This window comes from Choloepus didactylus, chromosome 3 (assembly GCF_015220235.1).
Source record: "Choloepus didactylus isolate mChoDid1 chromosome 3, mChoDid1.pri, whole genome shotgun sequence".
In the NCBI taxonomy this organism is placed as follows: Eukaryota; Metazoa; Chordata; class Mammalia; order Pilosa; family Megalonychidae; genus Choloepus; species Choloepus didactylus.
The window spans coordinates 82,082,293-82,102,405 of NC_051309.1; the positions used below are offsets into that span (position 1 = coordinate 82,082,293).

The 20,113-nt window shown below is 41.8% G+C and overlaps 1 protein-coding gene and 1 pseudogene across 1 annotated transcript; one reads left to right on the forward strand and one right to left on the reverse strand.

Annotated features, from left to right (window-relative positions):
- The first annotated feature begins 282 nt into the window (after window positions 1–282).
- LOC119528678 lies at window positions 283–504 on the forward strand (annotated as a pseudogene).
- Window positions 505–15,212: 14,708 nt separating this feature from the next.
- Window positions 15,213–19,207, reverse strand: SOWAHB (sosondowah ankyrin repeat domain family member B). Its single transcript, XM_037830038.1, has one exon. The coding sequence runs from the start codon at window positions 18,911–18,913 to the stop codon at window positions 16,544–16,546; it is 2,370 nt and encodes a 789-aa protein (XP_037685966.1). The 5' UTR covers window positions 18,914–19,207; the 3' UTR covers window positions 15,213–16,543.
- Between the last annotated feature and the right edge of the window lie 906 nt (window positions 19,208–20,113).

Sequence of the window (20,113 nt, forward strand, 5' to 3'; positions counted from 1 at the left end):
TAACTATCTCTAATACTCAAGGAAATACTGGGACTCATCCACATTTTCCATTTCTTTAATTATTATGGAATACCTGGGGAATATGGAGCTGAAGTCCTTAAACTTTAGTGTGTGTAATAATACCAGAGTTTCTGGGTTAAGTGAGATTCCTTGACCCAGTCCCCAAAGATTCAGACAGATGAGCCATGAACCACTCATGAAGACATATGCTTTAAGAGTAAGTTAGGCTCTTCTGCCCTGGGCCTGGAAGGGTGATGTGTCTGGGGCTTTCCCAGCCTCACTATGTCTGCCATTTTCAATTTTCAGAGTTTGTTGACTGTAATCTTGCTGCTTTTATGTACCTGTGCTTATATCCAATCCTTGGCACTCATCCTCATGGACAGAAATAAAACTGGATGTTGGGCATATTTTGGAAGTATGCTGCAATTGGTGAACGAAAGAGTCCTCATGTTGCATGCAGTGTGCTGTATAGTGATGGCCTTCAGTATCCTGTTCATGCAATAGCTTGGGACAATGCCAGAATTTAATTGCCATCAGATTTCAAAATAAAAAAGGATTTATATGCAGAAAATAATGGAAAGAGTGGTTAACCCTTTTATCTCTGAACATTGACTGAGATAAATTTCCAGCTGCAGTTCTTTATTTTTATGTTATTGGACCAGTGTTCTATGTAAATAATTAAGAAGTAACCAAACAATCAACCTCAGTACTGTCACTACAATATTACATTCTGCAAATGTCTTCTGTTGTGTCAGATACCAGTTTTTAGTGAGGTGTCTCTAAAGCACAGAGTAGAAAACAAAATTGGTAAATTACTCAAGTTCCTTACACTGTGATTTGGAAATGATAAATCTTTATAGAATGAGACCTTTTTTGGGCTAGCCTTTTTATTGGGAAAAGGGGGTTTCAATTTGTGTTGTAAGGATTGAGTTCTTATTTAATATTGCTTGCTTTTCCTCTGGCCACACCATTTTGAACATTAACCAGAGTACCTCTACTTTTAGTAAACTCTGTAGTTTATTACAGATTTTCTAAATATATAAAATAAGCCTATGCAGTTCTTAAGAAGGGAGATAAGTGAGATGTGACTTAAGAGTATTATTGGGAAAATGTTCATGTTTAACATGAGAGTATACACTAGCCAGCATGTATAATAAGCCTCTGAAGCTTCTCGCCTAATATAGGTAAATGTCTTAAGCATAAACTTGAACAGCTTGCTGTCTGTCTCTGAAAAAGTCTGCATTCTTAGAATGAGAAGAGCAAAACAGAACAATTATAGAATGATCTCTTACATAGTTTTCATTCTTTTTAATGTCAGGTCTTCAGAATTGAAACAATTATTTTAATTGCCTCATAATGCAAACTGTGTTATTGTTTTGTTTTTTAATACAGAAATTTAAATCTAGTTTACGTTTTGTCTGTCAAAATTTGAACTGGAATTTGATGGATATTATTTTTCAGTACTTTGTAGATGATGATAAACAGTTTTCAGAGCTACCTATCTATAAAAAAGAAAAAGAGTAAGGACCATATGTGAATAATTCCTTATTAATGCTGATAATTATCTGTTTACCATCATCATCCAAGATCTTGCCATATCTAATTCACAGCTGATCCCAGCTCCCCCAAGCTGTGAGCTTTATGGAGAACCTCACATTACTTTAGGGAGAGGAAAAGAGGAAGAAAAACCTGTGCTTTAAACTGGAGTGTGTCTTGTCACTGCAGGACAATTGTACATGAGTTTAGAAGTCACCTTTATCATTTCTAAACTGCCCTGACCATTAGATAACTCAAGTATTCATAATTGTGCCAGTTTGGATGTATTGTGCCCCCCTGAAACACCATGGTCTTTAATGCAATCTTGTGAAGGCTGATGTATTAATGTTGATTAGGTGGGCATCCTTTGATTGTTTCCAGGGAGATATGACTCAACCAGTATGAGTGAAAGGTTAGATTGGATTATTTCCATGGAGATACGGACCCCGTCCATTCATAGTAGATCTTGATTTAATCACTGGAGTCCTATAAATGATCTCACAAACAGAAGGGCCTCAGAACAGCTGAGAGGGACATTTTGGAGACACTTTTGGAGCCAGCCGCTGAAAGCAGACTTTTGCTGACATTTAGGAGACACAAGCCCAGTGCTTGCTCCGGAGAAGCGAAGAGAGGACAAAACACCCCAAGAGCAACATTTTGAAGAATGGACAGGAGCTGAGAGAGGAGCCAGAACACAGCCCAGGATCAGCAGATGCCAGCCACATGCCTTCCCAGCTAATAGAGTTTTTCTGGATGCCATTGGAGTTCTTCTGTGAAGGTAGCCTATTTGATGCCTTTGTTTGGACACTTTTATGGCCTTGGGACTATAACTTTGTAACCAAACAACCCCCCTTTATAAAAGCCAATCCATTTCTGGTATTTTGAATTCTGGCAGCATTAGCAAACCAGAACAATAATGAAGAGTCTGAGATGACTCTTGAAATTTGTCTAACTACCTAGGCAAGGACAGATGGTCCACTAAGAAGACTTCATGGATGATACAGGCTGGGACTCTAGACATAGCATATCAATAATGCAATATAACCCCGCCAAAGAATAGGGTTAGATGGGGTAGGGTCATGAAGCTCAGTGAATGGTGCATAATGTTTCTCTCACAAGAAAGGGTGAATTAATAGGTATTTGTCCAATTCCCTGGCTTAGCTCAACATCAGCAGATGCACACTAAGATTAGCCAGTAATGCAAGGATTGGTAAAACATTGTTACCAGGTGGAATGTTTTTCAGGACTCTTCTAATGTGCATCATTGGTATGGAAATAACTAGCATTCAAAAAAGCAATGTTTTTTTAATTGTTAAAAAGTAGGACAAGAATTTTTCAAAAATTGCTCAATATATTACATTGCATTAGATAGCATGAAGAAGTCTTGTCCTTTTGATTGGTCCCTTCCCATGGCTTAAAGCTAACATAGACTGACTAGAAGTGCTTTCATCTGTGAAATTCTATTATCATCTGATAATGGATAGTTGTGAGGGTACCACAATATTGTGAATTTGATTAATCCCACTGAATGGTATGCCTGGGAATGGTTCTGAAGGGGAATTTTTTGTTGCATATATGCTAATTTTTAAAAATTCCATTATGAAAGTGGCATCAGGGATTTGGACTGATGAATAATTCTGAGTGATTAAAATGCTTTTGACATTTTAACTTCCAAATAAAGATGCTAACATGCCTGAACCAACATTTCTGAAGTTTTATCTTTGGCACCTCCATTCTATTCCTGATGTCTTTTTATCCCGAAGTTCCCAAGCTACCTCACCTCTTAGATCTCCTGTGCTACTTTCTATTACTCCCTCAATCATCTACCTCCAGGTATCCAATCGCAAATTTATCCTCTTGTATTTTACCCTGCCAAAAGGAAGGAAATCTTATTTTCAGGCAAATGAAGTATTTTTTCAAAGGGTATGTAAAAAAATTTCTCATTTATTTTTGCTTTGTGTGTGCATGTTATTTTCTTTAATAATGTGAACACATCTATCATTAACATTAGACCATGGAGAAGAGCCCAGGCAAAACTGTGTTAGGGAAGTGGCTGTTCTACAAAAGTTCTTCATACTTCCTAAGCCAGCCAACAAAACAGCAGCCAAACCAGGAACAAAGAAAGATCAAGAGGGACTGGTTTTTCTCACTGTTGTTTATGCACTTTAATATACATGATGGCTTTAAAATATACCCACACAGGATCTAATATTGGAGGAGAAAAGGCTCAAAAGGACACTATTAGGACATATGAAAAAATTGGAATATAGACTGTAAGCTTTCTATCAATGTTAAATTTCTTAAACTGGATAGCTGCCCTTAAAGTGATTATATAAATGAATATTCTTGTTCTTAGAAAATGTACATGGAAGTATTGTGTGTTCAAGGAGCATGATGTGTTCAACCTGCCCTCAAATGTTCAGAAAATAGATAGATAGATAGATAGATAGATAGATAGATAGATAGATAGATAGACAGATAGATAGATGGAGAGATGGATGGATAGATAAAATGATACAGAAAATGCAGCAAAATGTTAAAATTGGTAGATCTGAGGATCTGGGAGGGGGGAAGTATTGTTGGAGTTGTCTGTATGGGGTTTGTATTATTTTTGTAACTGTCCTGTAAGTTTAAAATTTTAAAACAAAAAGTTAAAAAAAAGTGTCCATCAACTCTGCTACTCCTCCCTTCAAGTTGTGGAGCTTTCTTCCCCTCTCCTTGAGTATGAGCTGGATTTAGTGATTCTCTTCTTAAGAATGGAATGTAGTGGAAACAACTGTGTGTGACTTCAGAGACTATGTCATAAAAGACACCATGACTTCTATTCTATCTCTCTTGGATCACTTGCTCTTGGAAAAGCCAGTAGCTAGATAAGAAGGACACTCAAACAGCTGTACGTAGAGGACCTGAGAGCTCTTGTCAACTGGCAGCAAGGAACTGAGGCCTTTTGCCAAAAGCCATTCAAGTGAGTTGAGTTGTCTTGCAACTTTATCTAGTCCCAATCAAACCTTCAGATGACTATAGCCTCAGCCAATGCCTTGGCTGCAACCTCATGAGTCCTGAGTCAAAATCACACAGGTAAGAGATTCCTAATTCATGGAAACTATGAGATATTTAGGGTTTTTTAAAAACTGCTAAGTTTGGGGGTAATTTGTTACACAGTAATAGATAACTAATATATCATAATATTACATTTATGGTACATAGCATTAGGGCCCTTAAAAAACTAACAAGATAGTCTCACTAGCAACAAATAAATGCAACTCAATTTAAAGGTTGCACTGGACACCCATTTAAAACAGCTAACAAACAATTTCAAATAATGAAACCCATTCTTGGTAGGTATGCTGGTTTGGATTTGGTATGTCCCCCACAAAAAGCCATGATCTTTAATCCAGTCTTGTGGGATATTGGAATTAGATCATTTCCATGGAGATGTGACTCACCCAACTGTAGGTGAAACTTTTGATTAGATTATTTCCATGGTGGCATGGCCATTTAGCGTGGGTCTTGATTCATTTACTGGAGTCCTTTAAAAATGCTGGCACAAGAAGTGTTGGGCTTCCTGACCTGGATTTTTGCTGATGTTCTCACAAACCTTGAGGACTGATGATTTGATGTGCCAAGCCCTCTATCACGGGACTTGCCCTTATGATGCTTGTTACTGCAAAGGAGAGGCTAAACCTGCTTATAATTGTGCTTAAGAGTCTTCCCCTGAGTACCTGTTTGTTGCTCAGGTGTGGCCCTCTCTCTTTAGCTAAGCCAACTCAGCAGGTGAACTCACTGTCCTCCCCCCATGTAGGATCTGACTCCTAGGGGTATAAATCTCCCTGGCAACGTGGGATATGACTCCTGGGGATGAATCTGGACCCAACACGGTGGGATTGAAAACATCTCCTTGACCAAAAGGGGGATGCAAAAAGAAATGAAACAGAGTTTCAGTGGCTGAGAGATTCCAAATGGAGTCGAGTGGTCACTCTGGTGGGCACCCTTAACACTATATAGATAACACTTTTTAGGTTTTAGTGCAATGAAATAGCTAAAAATAAATACCTGAAACTATCAAACTACAACCCAGTAGCCTTGACTCTTGAAGACAATTGTATAGTAATGCAGCTTATAAGGGGTGACAGTGTGATTGTGAAAGTCTTGTGGATCGCAGTCCTTTTATCCAGTGTATGGATGGATGAGTAGAAAAATGGGGACACAAACTAAATGAAAAATAGGGTGGGGGGGATGATTTGGGTGTTCTTTTTAACTTTTATTTTTTATTCTTTTTTTCACTTTTTCTGGTAAAAGGAAAATGTTCAAAAAATATATTGGGGTGATGAATGCACAATTATATGATGGTACTGTGAATGACTGATTGTACACTTTGGATGACTATATGGTATGTGAATATATCTCAATGAAAATGAATTTTAAAAAATCTAAAAAAAAAAAAATGCCATCACAGACTCAGACGCTTGCTGGCTTAGTTCAGAGATGCCTGGAGTTGTGAGCCCCTGACATTGGCTGACACTTAGACATTTGGGAGAACGCAACCTGGGAGCAAACAGATGCCAGCCATGTGCCTTCCCAGCTGTACTGATTTGTATGTATTATGTCCCCCAAAACGCAACTGTCTTTGATGCAGTCTTGTGTGGGCAGGAAATGTATTGGTGTTGATTGGGTTGGAGACTTTTGATTGGATGTTTCCATGGAGATGTGATCACTCAGCTGTGGGCAGGATCTTTCATTGGATGGTTTCCATGGAGGTGTGGCCTCTCCCATTCAGCTTGGGCCTTGATTAGTTCACTGGAGCCCTATATAAGCTCAGACAGAAGGATCAAGCTTACTACAGCCAAGAGGGACACTTTGAAGAATGCACAGAAGCTGAGAGAGTAGCTGCAGATGAGAGAAAGTTTGAAGATGGCCGTTGAAAGCAGACTCTTGCTCCAGAGAAGCTAAGAGAGGAAAAACACCCCAAGAGCAACTGAGAGTGACATTTTGAAGAGGAGCTGTGGCCTAGAGAGGAATGTTCTGGGAAAAAGCCATTTTGAAACACAACTTGGGAGCAAGCAGATTCCAGCCATGTGCCTTCCCAGCTAAGAGAGGTTTTCCGGACACCATTGGCCATCCTCCAGTGAAGATACCCAATTTTTGATGCATTACCTTGGACACTTTATGGCTTTAAGACTGTAACTGTGTAAACAAATAACCCCCCATTTATAAAAGCCAATTCATTTCTGGTGTTTTGCAATTGGCAGCATTAGCAAACTAGAACACCAGCTAACAGAGGTTTTCCAGACCCCAGTGGCCTTTCTCCAGCGAAGGTATACTTGTGTTCATGCCTTGGTTTGGACACTTTTATGGCTGTAGAATTGTAAATTCATAATTTAATAAATCCCCTTTATAAAAGCCAATCCATTTCTGGTATTTTGCATAATGGCAGCATTAGCAAACCCGAACAGTAGAACTCTCAGGAAATAGGTCTTGCTGGTAGCACTTTAATGTAAATCAATATTTCTGAAGAACATGCTGGTAAAATGTAACAAAAGTTACAAAATTGCACCTGGGAAAATGGCCCAGAAAGGAAAGAACCTGCTAATTATTTTTACAAAGATCTTGAAATCAGTATTATTTGTAATAATGAGAAGTGATCCATATGTGAAACAGTAGGGGAATGGGTAAGCAAACAGTCATACGTTAACACCTCTGTCTATTAAAACTGTACACTAGGAGAATTATTTCAATAAATGGAATATGCTGTAAATAGCAGAAGGTGAAATAATATATATATGCTGATTACAATTATGTAACCTAATTAGATTATGTAAAGTTAAAGGAGAATTTACGGAATTGGAAATAATTAGAACTTATTCCTCATTTGGCTATCCTCTATGAGGATGTTTGAATTAGTGAAAAACATTATTAAAACATTATTAAAAATTAAAAAATAAAACTAGCAGCAATCTTCATCTTCAGATAAGGTTTTAAATAAAAGATCTATATGATCAGAAAAAAATGTGTTAGATTCATATATTCTCTTGTCCATTCTTATGTTAAATGATAAAGTAATTCTAAAATGTTCTCCCTAGCTGTCAGGAAAAATAAAAATTAAAATCAGAGCAGTGATACTTGTAGATAGAGCTCATTTTAAGTTGTAGTCAAGCATAGTAAATGTTCAACAATCATGTCTCACCCATTCCTTTTTACAAAAATACCACCGTGTATTACTTATGTAAGTTTTAAATTCTTTAAAATGTAAAAATATGGAAAATTTATAAAACCCAACCCTTTTATCAACTGAGCTCTGTGCATCTAAAATGCAGTGATAATTGATATTCTTAATGATAAGCACAAAGCATTTAATGACCTTGTATTCTTTTCTGACACACAAGATTAAATGACTTTCTGTCCAGTTTTAGTACTGAGTGTATTTAATTGTAGTTTGATTTTCTGAAAACTGTTAATCATGTAAAGAATATGTGAGAAATCTCTATTAGCTAGAATAATTTGTAATCAAAGCAATCCATTTCCCAAGCCTACCAGACAATAGGAATATTTATTGTGGTAAATACCACATCACAAAATTCTGCTTAACTTCTCTGCTTACATTCTATTTCCTTTTCAGAATACCAACAGACCGTTACTTCAAAGCCATTTTCCATCATAAGCCAGTATCTAGATGCTATGGCTTTAAGTTCATAAGGGACAAGGATTTTCTTATCTCAATTCATAGAAAATGAATAAAGACATGAGGAATTTTGAACCTGAGAAAATACCACATAAAGGCCTCTGAAACTGAATTTAGTCAGGAGTGTACCACAACAGAGAAAACATTGAGCATGGCAGAATAAGAGCCATTCCTGTGTCAACAGGCTGGAATTGCCAGGTGATACTAGTCCACCTGGTCTGCCTCTGTGCTTTTCCAGGTGGCCTTGGGCAAGCCTTTAGCAGGAAAACACCTGGACCCATGAGACCGCAAGGAGGTGTAACATGACACACAGACACAGGCTATAGGGTTATGGTCAGGCAGTACCTAATACTACTGCTGCCTGCAGATGTTTATCTTTGCCCTGAGTCTGGAGAATTAATTCTTTTCTCTTTTCAAAGAATCAAAGACTGTTTGTAGGATTAGAGATTTGAGTGGTTGCTGAATCAGCCTCTTCACACAGATGCCTTCCTTTACCAAGGATCTGGGAAGAATCTTGTATAAATGCAATTAAATCATAAGATGTAAGAACATAGGTACAACCAATTCAATTCTCCGTTATATATGCCAGAATGTATGGGGGTGGGAGGATGGGATGGAGTGGAGTAGAATATCAATAACATTGATAATTCAAAATTTCAAATAATTCCCAAATTCTAGCAAGTACCAACTGCACTTGAGTTTCAACCCCTCTGTCAGTTCCTGATTGAATCCTACAGTTAGCCAATAAAAACTAAATATCAGAACAGAAAATGCCTATGAAAGATCATCCATGTTGGATACACTCCTCCTGAATAAAAGCGTGTATGTCTCAAACTTGAAAAGTTGTTCTTATGGCTCTGTTTTCTAAAGGCTTTATGTCAAGCATCAGGAATTTTGCAGAAGTACTTAGGGCAATATTTTGTGATCTCTCCACAATGCACAGAAAGATGAATCCACAGGTAGGTTAATTATGTGTTACTTAGTTCATATACCCCTTAGGAATCCAGAGTTAAAAATCTCTATTGTGAGAGGATTTGGCCTCAGGATAAAGAAAAATCAGCCAGTCAGCCTTCTGTGTGTTTGTTTTTGTATAACGCTGCTGTTACCCATTACTAAAATGCTAGTGTTGTGCATCTCAAGGATTTGAGGCTGACTTGATGCTGTTGGTGTGTTTTCTTCTTCCTCCCCTTTCCTCACAAAATCAAGACCCAAGGAGATTTCATATTTGCTGTATAACCAGTTAGGGTCAAATCAGGTGGAGAAATAAGGTTCTTGACGAGTTGACATTGAACACTGTGAAGGCAGATATAAAAACACAATAAAGGTACATATATTGTAGAACATTTCAGGAAGAAAAATCAGTGTGACTGTCCCTTGACCATCAGCTCAGGGAAGGTCATCAGCTGAATGAGTGTCCATTTGAAGTGAGTTTTAATGAGAAAATCCAAATATTCTGATCTAGACATCCTTACGTAACTTTGCAAGCTTTGAAAAATTCCCAGTTTCAAACCACCAAGGAAACACTCTGGCCCAATTCCAGGCTCATAGAATAAAATCTCTGTTTCAGTCCAGCCTTGCTTGGTGGGCCCTGTCTATTAGACAAAGAAACTCACCATGGGATTGTGTCATTCCTGTCCCTGTAATGGTTCCCTAAATGACAACAAAAGATTAGTGTTCACTAAAAAGCTAATTTTGTTTGGGGACATATATATAATTGCAAAAAACTTCAAGTCCTATAAGAGTAACAATTATGGTTTTATAAAAAAATGGTGGTACAGAAATACCTGTTTATAGTTGCTAGATTTGGAAATGTTCTTTCTTCCAGAGAAAAAGAAATAGAGCATTTGGAAGAATTAGACTCTACCATGATAGAGAGCTGGCTTTGGCCCCAATAGGTAAAGGGAAAAATATATTTCTACCTATTTGTCTTATCACTTTCTTTTTTAATTGAGGCATAATTTACATACAGTAATGCCTTATTTTTTACAGGAATCAAATTTGGTAGCTAGGGATCAAGAAGTAGTATTTTCACACCAAGGAGATGGAACACTTCAACAGGTCTTTTTAATCTAGCCCAGTGAGACTTCGTCTTGACCAAATTAGTGGAATTTTGGTAGATTTAGATTTTTAGATTAGATGTTTCAAATGTCATGAGTGATAGTGCTTTTATATACACATGCACACATACACACACACATACACATACACACACACAACCCCCTCTCCCCTCAAGCCTCACTCCCCACCCTACCCCTCCAAAGAGCTCTGGCTGGGTTTCAGTTCCAGACCACACAGTAGCTGCTTATTTGACCGGTGTTAGCTTGCATGACTTCAATTAGACGTAATTCTGTTTAATTATATATCAAATAGCTAGTGATTGTTACACACAAAAGATAGTCGTTTTTTTGAAACGGGAAACCCAAGCATCATTTTATTTACAAGTGTAAGAGGAAACATTTGGCTTTATCAGTAAAGTTTGTTCTAATAGTGGCTTTTTCATCAACAGAAGAATTTCTTTGTCTTGGCAGGGATGGAAATTTAAAGTGAGCTGTATGTTTTGAATGTACAAAAAATAATAGCTAACTTTTATTGAGGATTTACTGTGTGCCAGGCACATAGTCCAAAAGACTTTGTATTAATTCATTTGACCCTCTGAAAAAAATCCATCTTATATTGGCATTATAATTGTAGTAATAATTGTAAGATTATTATTTCCATCTTACAAATGAGAAAACTGAGATGTTGAAGGACTTATCTTTGCCAGGCCAGCACTAGAACTAAGTGGCTAACTTCATTGCCCATGAACTTAAGTACTATACTATCCAATCTTTCATTACACATTTTAAATCATTGTTTTGATCTTGACTTTCACCTGCAAACAGGAGCACACACACCACAGCAGCACTGCAATGCCAAGCAGCTTGTATAGGGATTGAATTTACACTCTTAGATTCAGTGCCACCATGAACCTAGGTAGTCATTACAGTAATGAATGATCTAATCACCAAACCAGGGCATTTTAGAGCTGAAAGAAAATGTAGTGATGCTTCTGGATCTAACCTAACACTTACAAATAAAATCAATACCCCCAAAACTGAAATGTTCTTACATCAGTGTAGACATCCAATATTGTTGGGGACGATTAAGGTAGCATGTATAAAATCCACCCTCAGCGATGCCGGAGATATGCAACATGACCGCTAGGGCTGATGCAATAGCGGCTTAAGTTGCCCTCAGCCTTCTACGGAAGTGATAGCCGTTCGCACCTAAGATTTGTGCCTAGAGTGCTAGCTTTACTACCTGCCTTCTACCCCAGCAACAGTAGCCACCAATCCTGTGCTAGTCTTACATCTGCCATCCGCCCTAGCAACAGCAGCAGCCAATCCTAGACCGCCACTCGCCTTTGCAGCCACCAATCCTAGGCCGCCACCCGTTCGTACTAGCCACTCCCTCTACCTTAGAGTATATATACCCTGCCTCTTCAATAAAGTTTTGCAGCTTGATCAGAAACCTGTCTTGCTGTCATTCATCGTGTCTCTTGTCCCATACCATTCCTCCCTTGCAGGATTTGGAGCTTCCGTTGAACGTCCTGCCGGCCAGGACACAATATTATCTCCCTTATACAACTGAATTAGCCAACATTCCTAATATTTCCAATATAAAAGTAAGATACTACAAGAGCTTAATTGATCTCATCCTCCAATTTATCCCCTATACTGCAGCAAGAAGAATCTTTGATTGACACTAGCCTATACATCTCATCCCCCTGCATTAAACTATTAATGGCTGCCCATTGCCTAGCTCAATGACTCTCAATTTAAACAAAAGTCAGTTGTAGTGATGGTTGCACAACTCTGACTATACTAAAAACAATTGTACACTTTAAATAGGTGAATTGTACGGTATGTTGATTATATCTAAATAAAGCTGTTATCAAAAAGTATAGGAATCAAATGTTGAAACATAAGCAATTTTACTAACATAAAATAAGACTTGGTGTATAATAAAGATATTTACCACATAAAAATTCATTACTTCACAACTGTCTAGAAAGTAGACAGGGGTTGAGCTAAGCCTATCAAACAATTTCTAATGTTTGCCTTAATATTAACTTGCTATTTGTTTAACTATTTTGTTGCCTACCACTATTTGCTAGCAAGCAAGAATTAGCAACATTGAAGACTTAAGAAAAACTTTAAAACTCCAAAGTTAAGCACATACCGTCTAATACTTTTAGTACTTTGACATTCTTTTTGTCTCAAAATAAGACTGCTGGGAAACATATGGATTTGGAATAACAACAAAGCTTTCTAGGAGGAGTCTTGGATATCCCTGGCTTCCTAGAAAATGTCCATAATTCTTGACATGCCATAAAAGAACGCTTCTTTCAACCTGGCCTTAAGTTACCACCTTTCTACCTTCATCTCTTTCCACACCACCTTTCTGCTGACACTCTTAGTGGCTAACTATTCCCCAATTACAGCCTGCATCCAGCAGCTTTGTTCAAGCTTCTTGCTCCTCCTGGAATGTTCTTTCCTCCCTTCAAGGCCTAACTTCCCTTTTACCTTCCCTCACTTCCCCAGTCCAGGGAAGCACCATGAGAGCAGGGAACTTGTACATCTTACTAAATGTTGCATTTCCAGCACAACACAGGTGCGGGTACATAGAAAATGCTCCATAAATATCCCCTCCTCTGTGTTGTCATAGCCCTCACACATACGTCTACCCACTGACCTTGCTGTGCTGGAATTGTTTGGATTTTAGTGATTCCATTTTCACACTCCCCTCCCCCAGGAGACTATGAGCTCTTGAAGGCAGGAATTATGTCCCTATCACATTGTAGATGTTCAATAAATACTGGCTCAATTTAGACAAATTAAAAATACATTCTCTGATCTCCAGATGCTTAAGGAAGTTTAAGATATGCAAACAATTTACTAAAATACTATGTGGCAACTTGGCAGGTGAAATCACTGCCCTCCCCGCTACGTGGGATCAGACACCCAGGGGAGTGAATCTCCCTGGCAACGTGGAATGTGACTCCCGGGGAGGAATCTAGACCTGGCATCATGGGATGGAGAACATCTTCTTGACCAAAAGGGGGATGTGAAAGAAAGTGAAATTAGTTTCAGTGGTAGAGAGATTCCAAAAGGAGCTGAGAGGTCACTATGGTGGGCACTCTTATGCACAATATAGATAACCCTTTATAGGTTATAATGAATTGTAATAGCTAGCAGTAAATACCTGAAACTATCAAACTACAACCCAGAACCCATGAATCTTGAAGACAATTATATAAAAATGTAGCTTATGAGGGGTGACAATGCGATTGGGAAAGCCATACGGACCACATTCCCCTTTGTCCAGTGTATGGATGAATGAGTAGAAAAAAAGGCACCCAGTGTTCTTGTGTACTTTAATTGTTCTTTTTCACTTTAATTTTTATTCTTATTATTTTTGTGTGTGTGGTAATGAAAATGTTCAAAAATTAATTTTGGTGATGAATGCACAACTATGTAATATACTGTGAACAATTGAATGTATGTTTTGTATGATTGCATGGTATGTGAATATATCGCAATAAAAATGAATTAAAAAATACTATGTGGCAAAAACTGTAAGTGAGGTGTGTACACATTATTGTAAGAATTTATACATCCTGGTTTGGAGGTGTTAAGCTTGGAAATCTTCATATAGGCCATGACATTTGAGCTGTACTTGAAAACGAAGAGTAAATTCACCAGGAAAACAGGTGATTCTAAGGGATTCTAAGCTGAAGGAATTCATCAGTCAGACAGAAACTAAAATGGTAGGGCCGTTAGCACTCCAATTAGTCTGGTGTGGCTCATAGTAGGGTACATGGCAGGGAATGGCTGGCAGGAGGCTGGAAAACTAGACTGGGGCTGGCAGGCCTCCCAGCCTGGACTTTATGATATGAACAAGAGAGAAATGACAGGATCAGATCTGTTTTACTCTGCTCTCAACACCCTCTTCTGCCACTCCCAAAACTGCGTGTTGACCAGAACCATGGGAATGGCCAGAGGCCAGAGGGACATGACAGATCACATGAGAACCAACGTGAAACCCGGGACTGTGTTCTAACCAGTGAGCAATCAGCCAGCACAAATACTTTGTAAATCACACACTGAAGCAGAAGTCAAGAATGTGGTAGAACTAACAAGGCTGGTTTTTTCATTCACGTAAAGATTTCTAGCTTCCATGAAGCCCCTCCCTGATTCTCTGTTACAAAGGAATCTCTCCCTCTCTGAAACCCTCCAGAGCATTTAATATTGTACTTTTAATGCTTTGAAATTTTTTTCTTGCATTGTGGTTGTTTGTCCTCATTCTGGATACCACCTTTTTCTCTCTTTACCTTATTGTACAATAATGTAATGCAGCTTATCTAAAATAATGCAGCTTTAAAAGATACCTTGGGAGCAGCTGCGGTATAAATCAAGCAAACAAAAAATAGTTAAATTTTAAGTTACAAGATGTTAGAGGCAATGTCTCACTCACCTTTGTAAATCCCACAATACTAAGCAGAAAATATTTGTTGAATAAACTAATGTAGTGATAATAATATGGTAAAATAAAAACATTCTTTGGCTTTTAAAAGTTGACATTTTTTTAATTGTTTTCTTCTTGAAAATGACTTGCTTTCTAAGAATATCCACATGGTTGTTTACCATTTATTCTTAAATATTCCTCTCTCCTAACCATGCCCCCTCATTTGTGGTTGTCTCTTGTCTTTTTCTTGATTTGATTTGCCAATGTTTTGTTCCTTTTACAGGTCTTTTTGGAAAAAAAAAAAAAAATCCAGCCCTTGGATTTGTTTGTCATGTCTACTTTTGTTTTCTAATAGAATAGAGATATATTTATTTCAGCAAAATTATAAAGTAACACAACAAAGAAATGAAAATACTCGTCACTCACTGAGACAATTTCTTAAAGAAAATTAACAGCAATTAGCATAAGTATGATAAATTATAAAGATCTGTTGATATTTTAATGGGAGAAAATAACTAGAGGACACAAAAATACTTTTAAAATACAGCATCATTGCCACAGTACATTAAGATATTTCCATTAAAAAATTGACATTTTCTACTTTGAACATTTAATTTTTCAACCATTTACATTCAAAAATCCTGATGTTCCACTACATCCATTTTTACAAACTAGGCATCCTCTCGTTCCATGGACACACAATGATTACTACATCCATTTTTACAAACTAGGCATCCTCTCGTTCCATGGACACACAATGATTGATCCCTCACAGGCTACTAAAAGGAACACTTCCTGTTAGATATACAGTACTTCAAGGCTAATATTTAATCTTAATTGGCAACAAGTTTAGTGCAAATAAAATTATCTTTAGCAGCTCAGAAAATTCCTGGTCGGGAGGAATTACTATCTCCCCAGTGTGAAATCAGTTCTCTTTTAGTGAGTTTGAAGGTTGACCACTAAAACCTATTGAAAACTACTAATGATAATCCTGTTTGTTACACAGGGAGTTTCTATACTGTAAAAGATGGTTTCTGGTCACTATGCAAATGAGCCACATGGCTTTTACATTTGGAAAGTTCCCCTAGGGTAAATACAAAAAAGCAGGGTCTGATTGTCAGCCATTCCTCTAGGGTGTGGAGTCAAGGTTCTAACTGGATTTTACCCCACTGCTTCTCAAAGAGACTCAAGAGAGGCACTAATCATTTCACGTTTTAGCCACAATGGGTTGCATTCAAAGAAGGACTGGGGAACCCCTCTGAGGAATTTCATAAATCAAATTCTAATCTCCAGTAATAATTTTATTTCACTGATTTGAATGGAGAGAGAAGGAGAGAGAGAGGGAGAAGCCAACTGATTTCAAACCTGGTGCTTTCTACTCTCAGCCAAGATTTATGAATAGAAGCCAGAAAGCTACCAGCCAAGGAAGATTTTGTTTGCGCTTCATCAATTCCTTGAATTGCCTCCCTTTTGTTAGACATCTGCTCCCTCTCTAGCTAAGGCCTGGGAGAGCTACTTCAGGAAACAGTGTGGCTTACTGTGCCCAGACCAGTGGTGGCAAGGAAGGAGGGAGAATGCCTCCTGGGTTTTGCGCACCTGATGCTGCCCCTTTCCTTGTTTCATTGGTCCAAGCATTTGAGTCTTCAAGCTCAGATGACCCCTGAGGTCCAGGATGTGCTAATGTGAAATGCAGGGAGGTATGCTAGGCCACCCCACTTGACCTCTCAGTCCTCAGCAATTTTTCTATTCCCCCTGAATTCTCTCACTGAGTAGCCCAAGGATGAGCATGTGGTAGCTGCATGTGGGAGAGAGGGGCCCATCTCAGTCACTATACTCTTCTCTTTCCCTTGTATTGGAGAATTTCTCATACTGGTTGGCAAATTTCCATTTGCTGTGCTGACTCTTGAGTAACGCAGCAAAGGAAGTTTTTCGGGTGACATTTCTAGATACTTCCCTGCTCTTTGCCTTCCTGGTGGGGGAAGTGCTTTGGACTAAGGAATAAACTGGGAAAATGGGCCTGCCCCGAGGGGCTCCCAGTAGCTGCCATATTTCCCCAGAGGTATTACTGGTCAGATACTGCCATGGCTTCTTGCCACTGCTGTCCCGGACATTCACCCGAGAAGCCAATCTTTGCACCAGCAATTTGATGACCCCCTGGTGACCGTGAATGGCTGCAAGGTGCAGTGGGGTGTACCCACCACTGGACCTCACATTTACATCAAGAGCAATCCCTGCCTTCTGTGCACCGGAGACCAGATCCTGAAGTGCCCTGAGGTCACCGTGTTTGGCCATCCAGTGCAAGGCAGTGTACCCAGTCAAGAAGTCTTTGTGCAAAGCCAGTTGGGGGTCCTCCCAGAACAATGTCAGCACCTGAATCCAGGAGCCACTGGCGAGCTTCACAATCCATTCGTGCTCCCTGGCGTCCAGGGGGACCAGGGATGACTTGTGCTCAGAAGGTCTGTGAGCGACCAAGGTCTGTGCATGACTACGAGGGGCTCGTGTGCTGTGTGACCCACCCAGTTTAGCAATGACAGCTTTAATGTCTGCAGGATTTGGTGTCAAGGCAGCATCCACCCTTGGGCTGGGCACTGCTCCCACCTTGGAGGGTTTTCTGGAGCGAAGTGGGCGACGACTCCTTTTTAGCAAGTCCTCATCAAGCAACTCTTCATCAGAGGAAGACAATTTTGCTCCCCCTGCCCCAGAGGTCCTCCTGAGGGATCGCCTTAATTTGGGAGCTGGCCAGGGCAAGGGTTCTTGGGAGTGGCCTGCAAGACCATTATCCTCTGCTAGGACTGGCTGAGAGGTGCTGACATCCTCTGAGTTTCTGAGGCCCTGAGGGCTCCTGCTGGGGCTGCCCTCCTTTGGAGATATGGAAAGACCCCCAGCTGGATTCCTGAGCTTTCCCCAATCTGGGGTTTTCAGATTAACCGGCAAGCCCTCTTCAGAACCCCCCGGCGACTCTTTCGGCCCACTACTGCTCTCCTCACTGCCGTGGCTCTCCTGGTCCACAAAGTCATTCAGATCTTGCAGGGAAAACTGACAACGGATGCTACGGAAGACTGTCAACGGAGGCCTTCCCGGCCAGGATTCTGAAGACACGTCAGGAACAGGATAGACAGAATGAGAGGGAAGAGGGGGTCCTGCCAGCGCTGAGTTAGGCTCCGAGTCCACGAAGCTCGGCTCAGATGGCAGTTGGAGAAAGCTGTCCGGCAGCACCGACCAGGCACGGATGGGGCCCTGGTCCCGGGTCTCGGGCATCGGGGGGTGTCTGGCCACCCATTCCCGAGTGCGCTGTTGCTGCTGTTGCAGGGTCGAAAAGTGCAGGGCGTCCGGGATCAACAGCTCTGGCGGATCTCCGGGGGGAGAAGGGCGGGACAGGAGAGCTGGCGAGGAAGCCCTGTTTCCCGCAGCCTCGACAGCTGCCTGAAGCGTGGGGGGCGCTGCCGGCGAGGCTTCCCGCCGCTGCCCGGGAGCCTCTCGGGCATCCCGGGCAGATGGAGCCGGCTCTGGCTTCTCCGCGGCGGTGGCGGAGTCTGCTAGTGCTCCGCGGAGCGGCTCTCCCGAGAATCCCCCCACGCTGTTCTGGATGCATTCCCAGCAGCAGCGGCCCTGCGTACCTGCCGCTGCGCACCGCACTCCGGCCTGGGCAGCAGCCGCCGCCTGCACGGGCGCCCTCCGGGCGAAGTTGCCCCTCCGCCCTCCGCTTCCTCGGGCCGCCTCCCGGGCGCCGCTGGCTGGGATTCTATTGCAACCTGCGTCCGCCACTCGGGGTGCAGCACCTGCTGGCTCCTCCTCTTGCTCCTTCTCCCTCCGCCGCCGCCTGGGCTGCTGCTGCCGAGGCTCCCCGCGGCGCGCGCCTCGCGGGGAGCACGACGCAGCTCCCCCTGCAGAGGCGGCAGGGGCGGCGGGCGCCGGAGGGTCGCGGGGTCGCTGCAGCCCCTCCTCCCCCAAAAGGTCCCTGTACCTCCTCTTGAGAACCACATATTTGGTACCGTCGGGGTCCTGGCGCACTGCGGCGACCGAGTTGACAAAGCCTTTGAAGAGCTCGCGGCGACGCTGGTGCTCGCTGAAGGGTACATCGGGGTCTCTTAGGAAGCTTCTGAAGTGGCTCAGCAAGGCGGCGTTGGTCACTCGGCCCCCAGCCTGGCACAGAAAGTCCAGTAGTGCCTCCTGGCTCAGCTCCTGGGCCATCGCTGCCTTGTCCTCTCCCCCTCTGGAGTCTGCGACTGGTCCTCCCGGCGCTCTTCTCCGCCAGCAGAAACCTTGGCCCGGCGTGTGTCACCTGTGCCCCGGGCTGCGCCACCCGCCTCCATCAGCCACAGAGACTAGCGCTTACCGCAGTCCCCAAACGCGCCAGGAAGGCCGCGGGTTCCCCAAGGGGTGGCCCTTTGGCTCAGCCCCTATGTGCAGCCGGAGTGGGAGAGGGCGGCTCCCAGGTCTCCCTGGCGCGACGCGGGCCTCTCGCAGCGAGTCCCGGTGGCGAAAGTTCCCGGGATAGGTTAGAATCGGTTTCACCTGCGCCCTGGCGACGCCTCCTCTCTGGCTCTGTGGGAAGGGCTCGGCCCTCCGCCTACTGTCCTTCCGCCCTCTGAGGTCCACCTGACCACCTGCCACCCATCCCAGATGAGTCAGGCGGGTCAGAGCCGGAGAAGGCACGGGTATGTGAGGTCTGGAGGAAGCGGGATCCGGCAGCTAGCCGCTTCTGAGAACGCATAACCGCTCCCGGCCCGGGAAGTAAAAGGCAGGTAGGCAACCGGCCGTTTCTTTGGGTCTCGGCCACGTAGGAAACAGAAGCAATTGAAGATCCGTTCCTGCCCTCTCCTTGCGCTGTAAGTTATGGCTGAATTCGGTGTAGTGGAGAAGGTACAAATTAACCGGCTCTCTCTGAAAGGTTAGAGCCTGTGGACTTGGCAAAAGACGCCTCTCTATCTTCATGCTGTAGGGGAGGTATTTCGGATTCCCTGAGGCAGCATGGAGGTAGGGAAAACACACTTTGCATCCAACTCTCTATTGATATGGAAATACTGCAAGGGTCGCTCCTGGGCACCAGTTCCAAGGATCCGAATACACAGTATCGATACAGTATCCAGTCTGTATCGATAAGTCACCCTGAAGATTATAAGCCAGTGTTGGTTTCTGCCTTTCTTTTTCTGCACGGTGTTTCACGTTTAAGGTGAAGAGGGAAACACTGTTTGACAGTTGATTGCCCCAGCAGCTAAAATGAACAGAATTATGTCTCAAGAGTTAAAATGTCAAGTGCCTGCTATTACTTTGATTTACTCTAAAATTTGTCAACAGAAGAGATTTGTCTTAGCTAAAATGGTGAAGTTGTCTTTTCTGTCGGAATGTAGGGCTTCCTCCACACGTTCGAATGTTGAACATATTGCAGGC

Bases quoted from the DNA above. Each gene is read 5' to 3' on its own strand.
- SOWAHB (XM_037830038.1), bottom strand. From the start codon at position 18,913: ATGGCCCAGGAGCTGAGCCAGGAGGCACTACTGGACTTTCTGTGCCAG.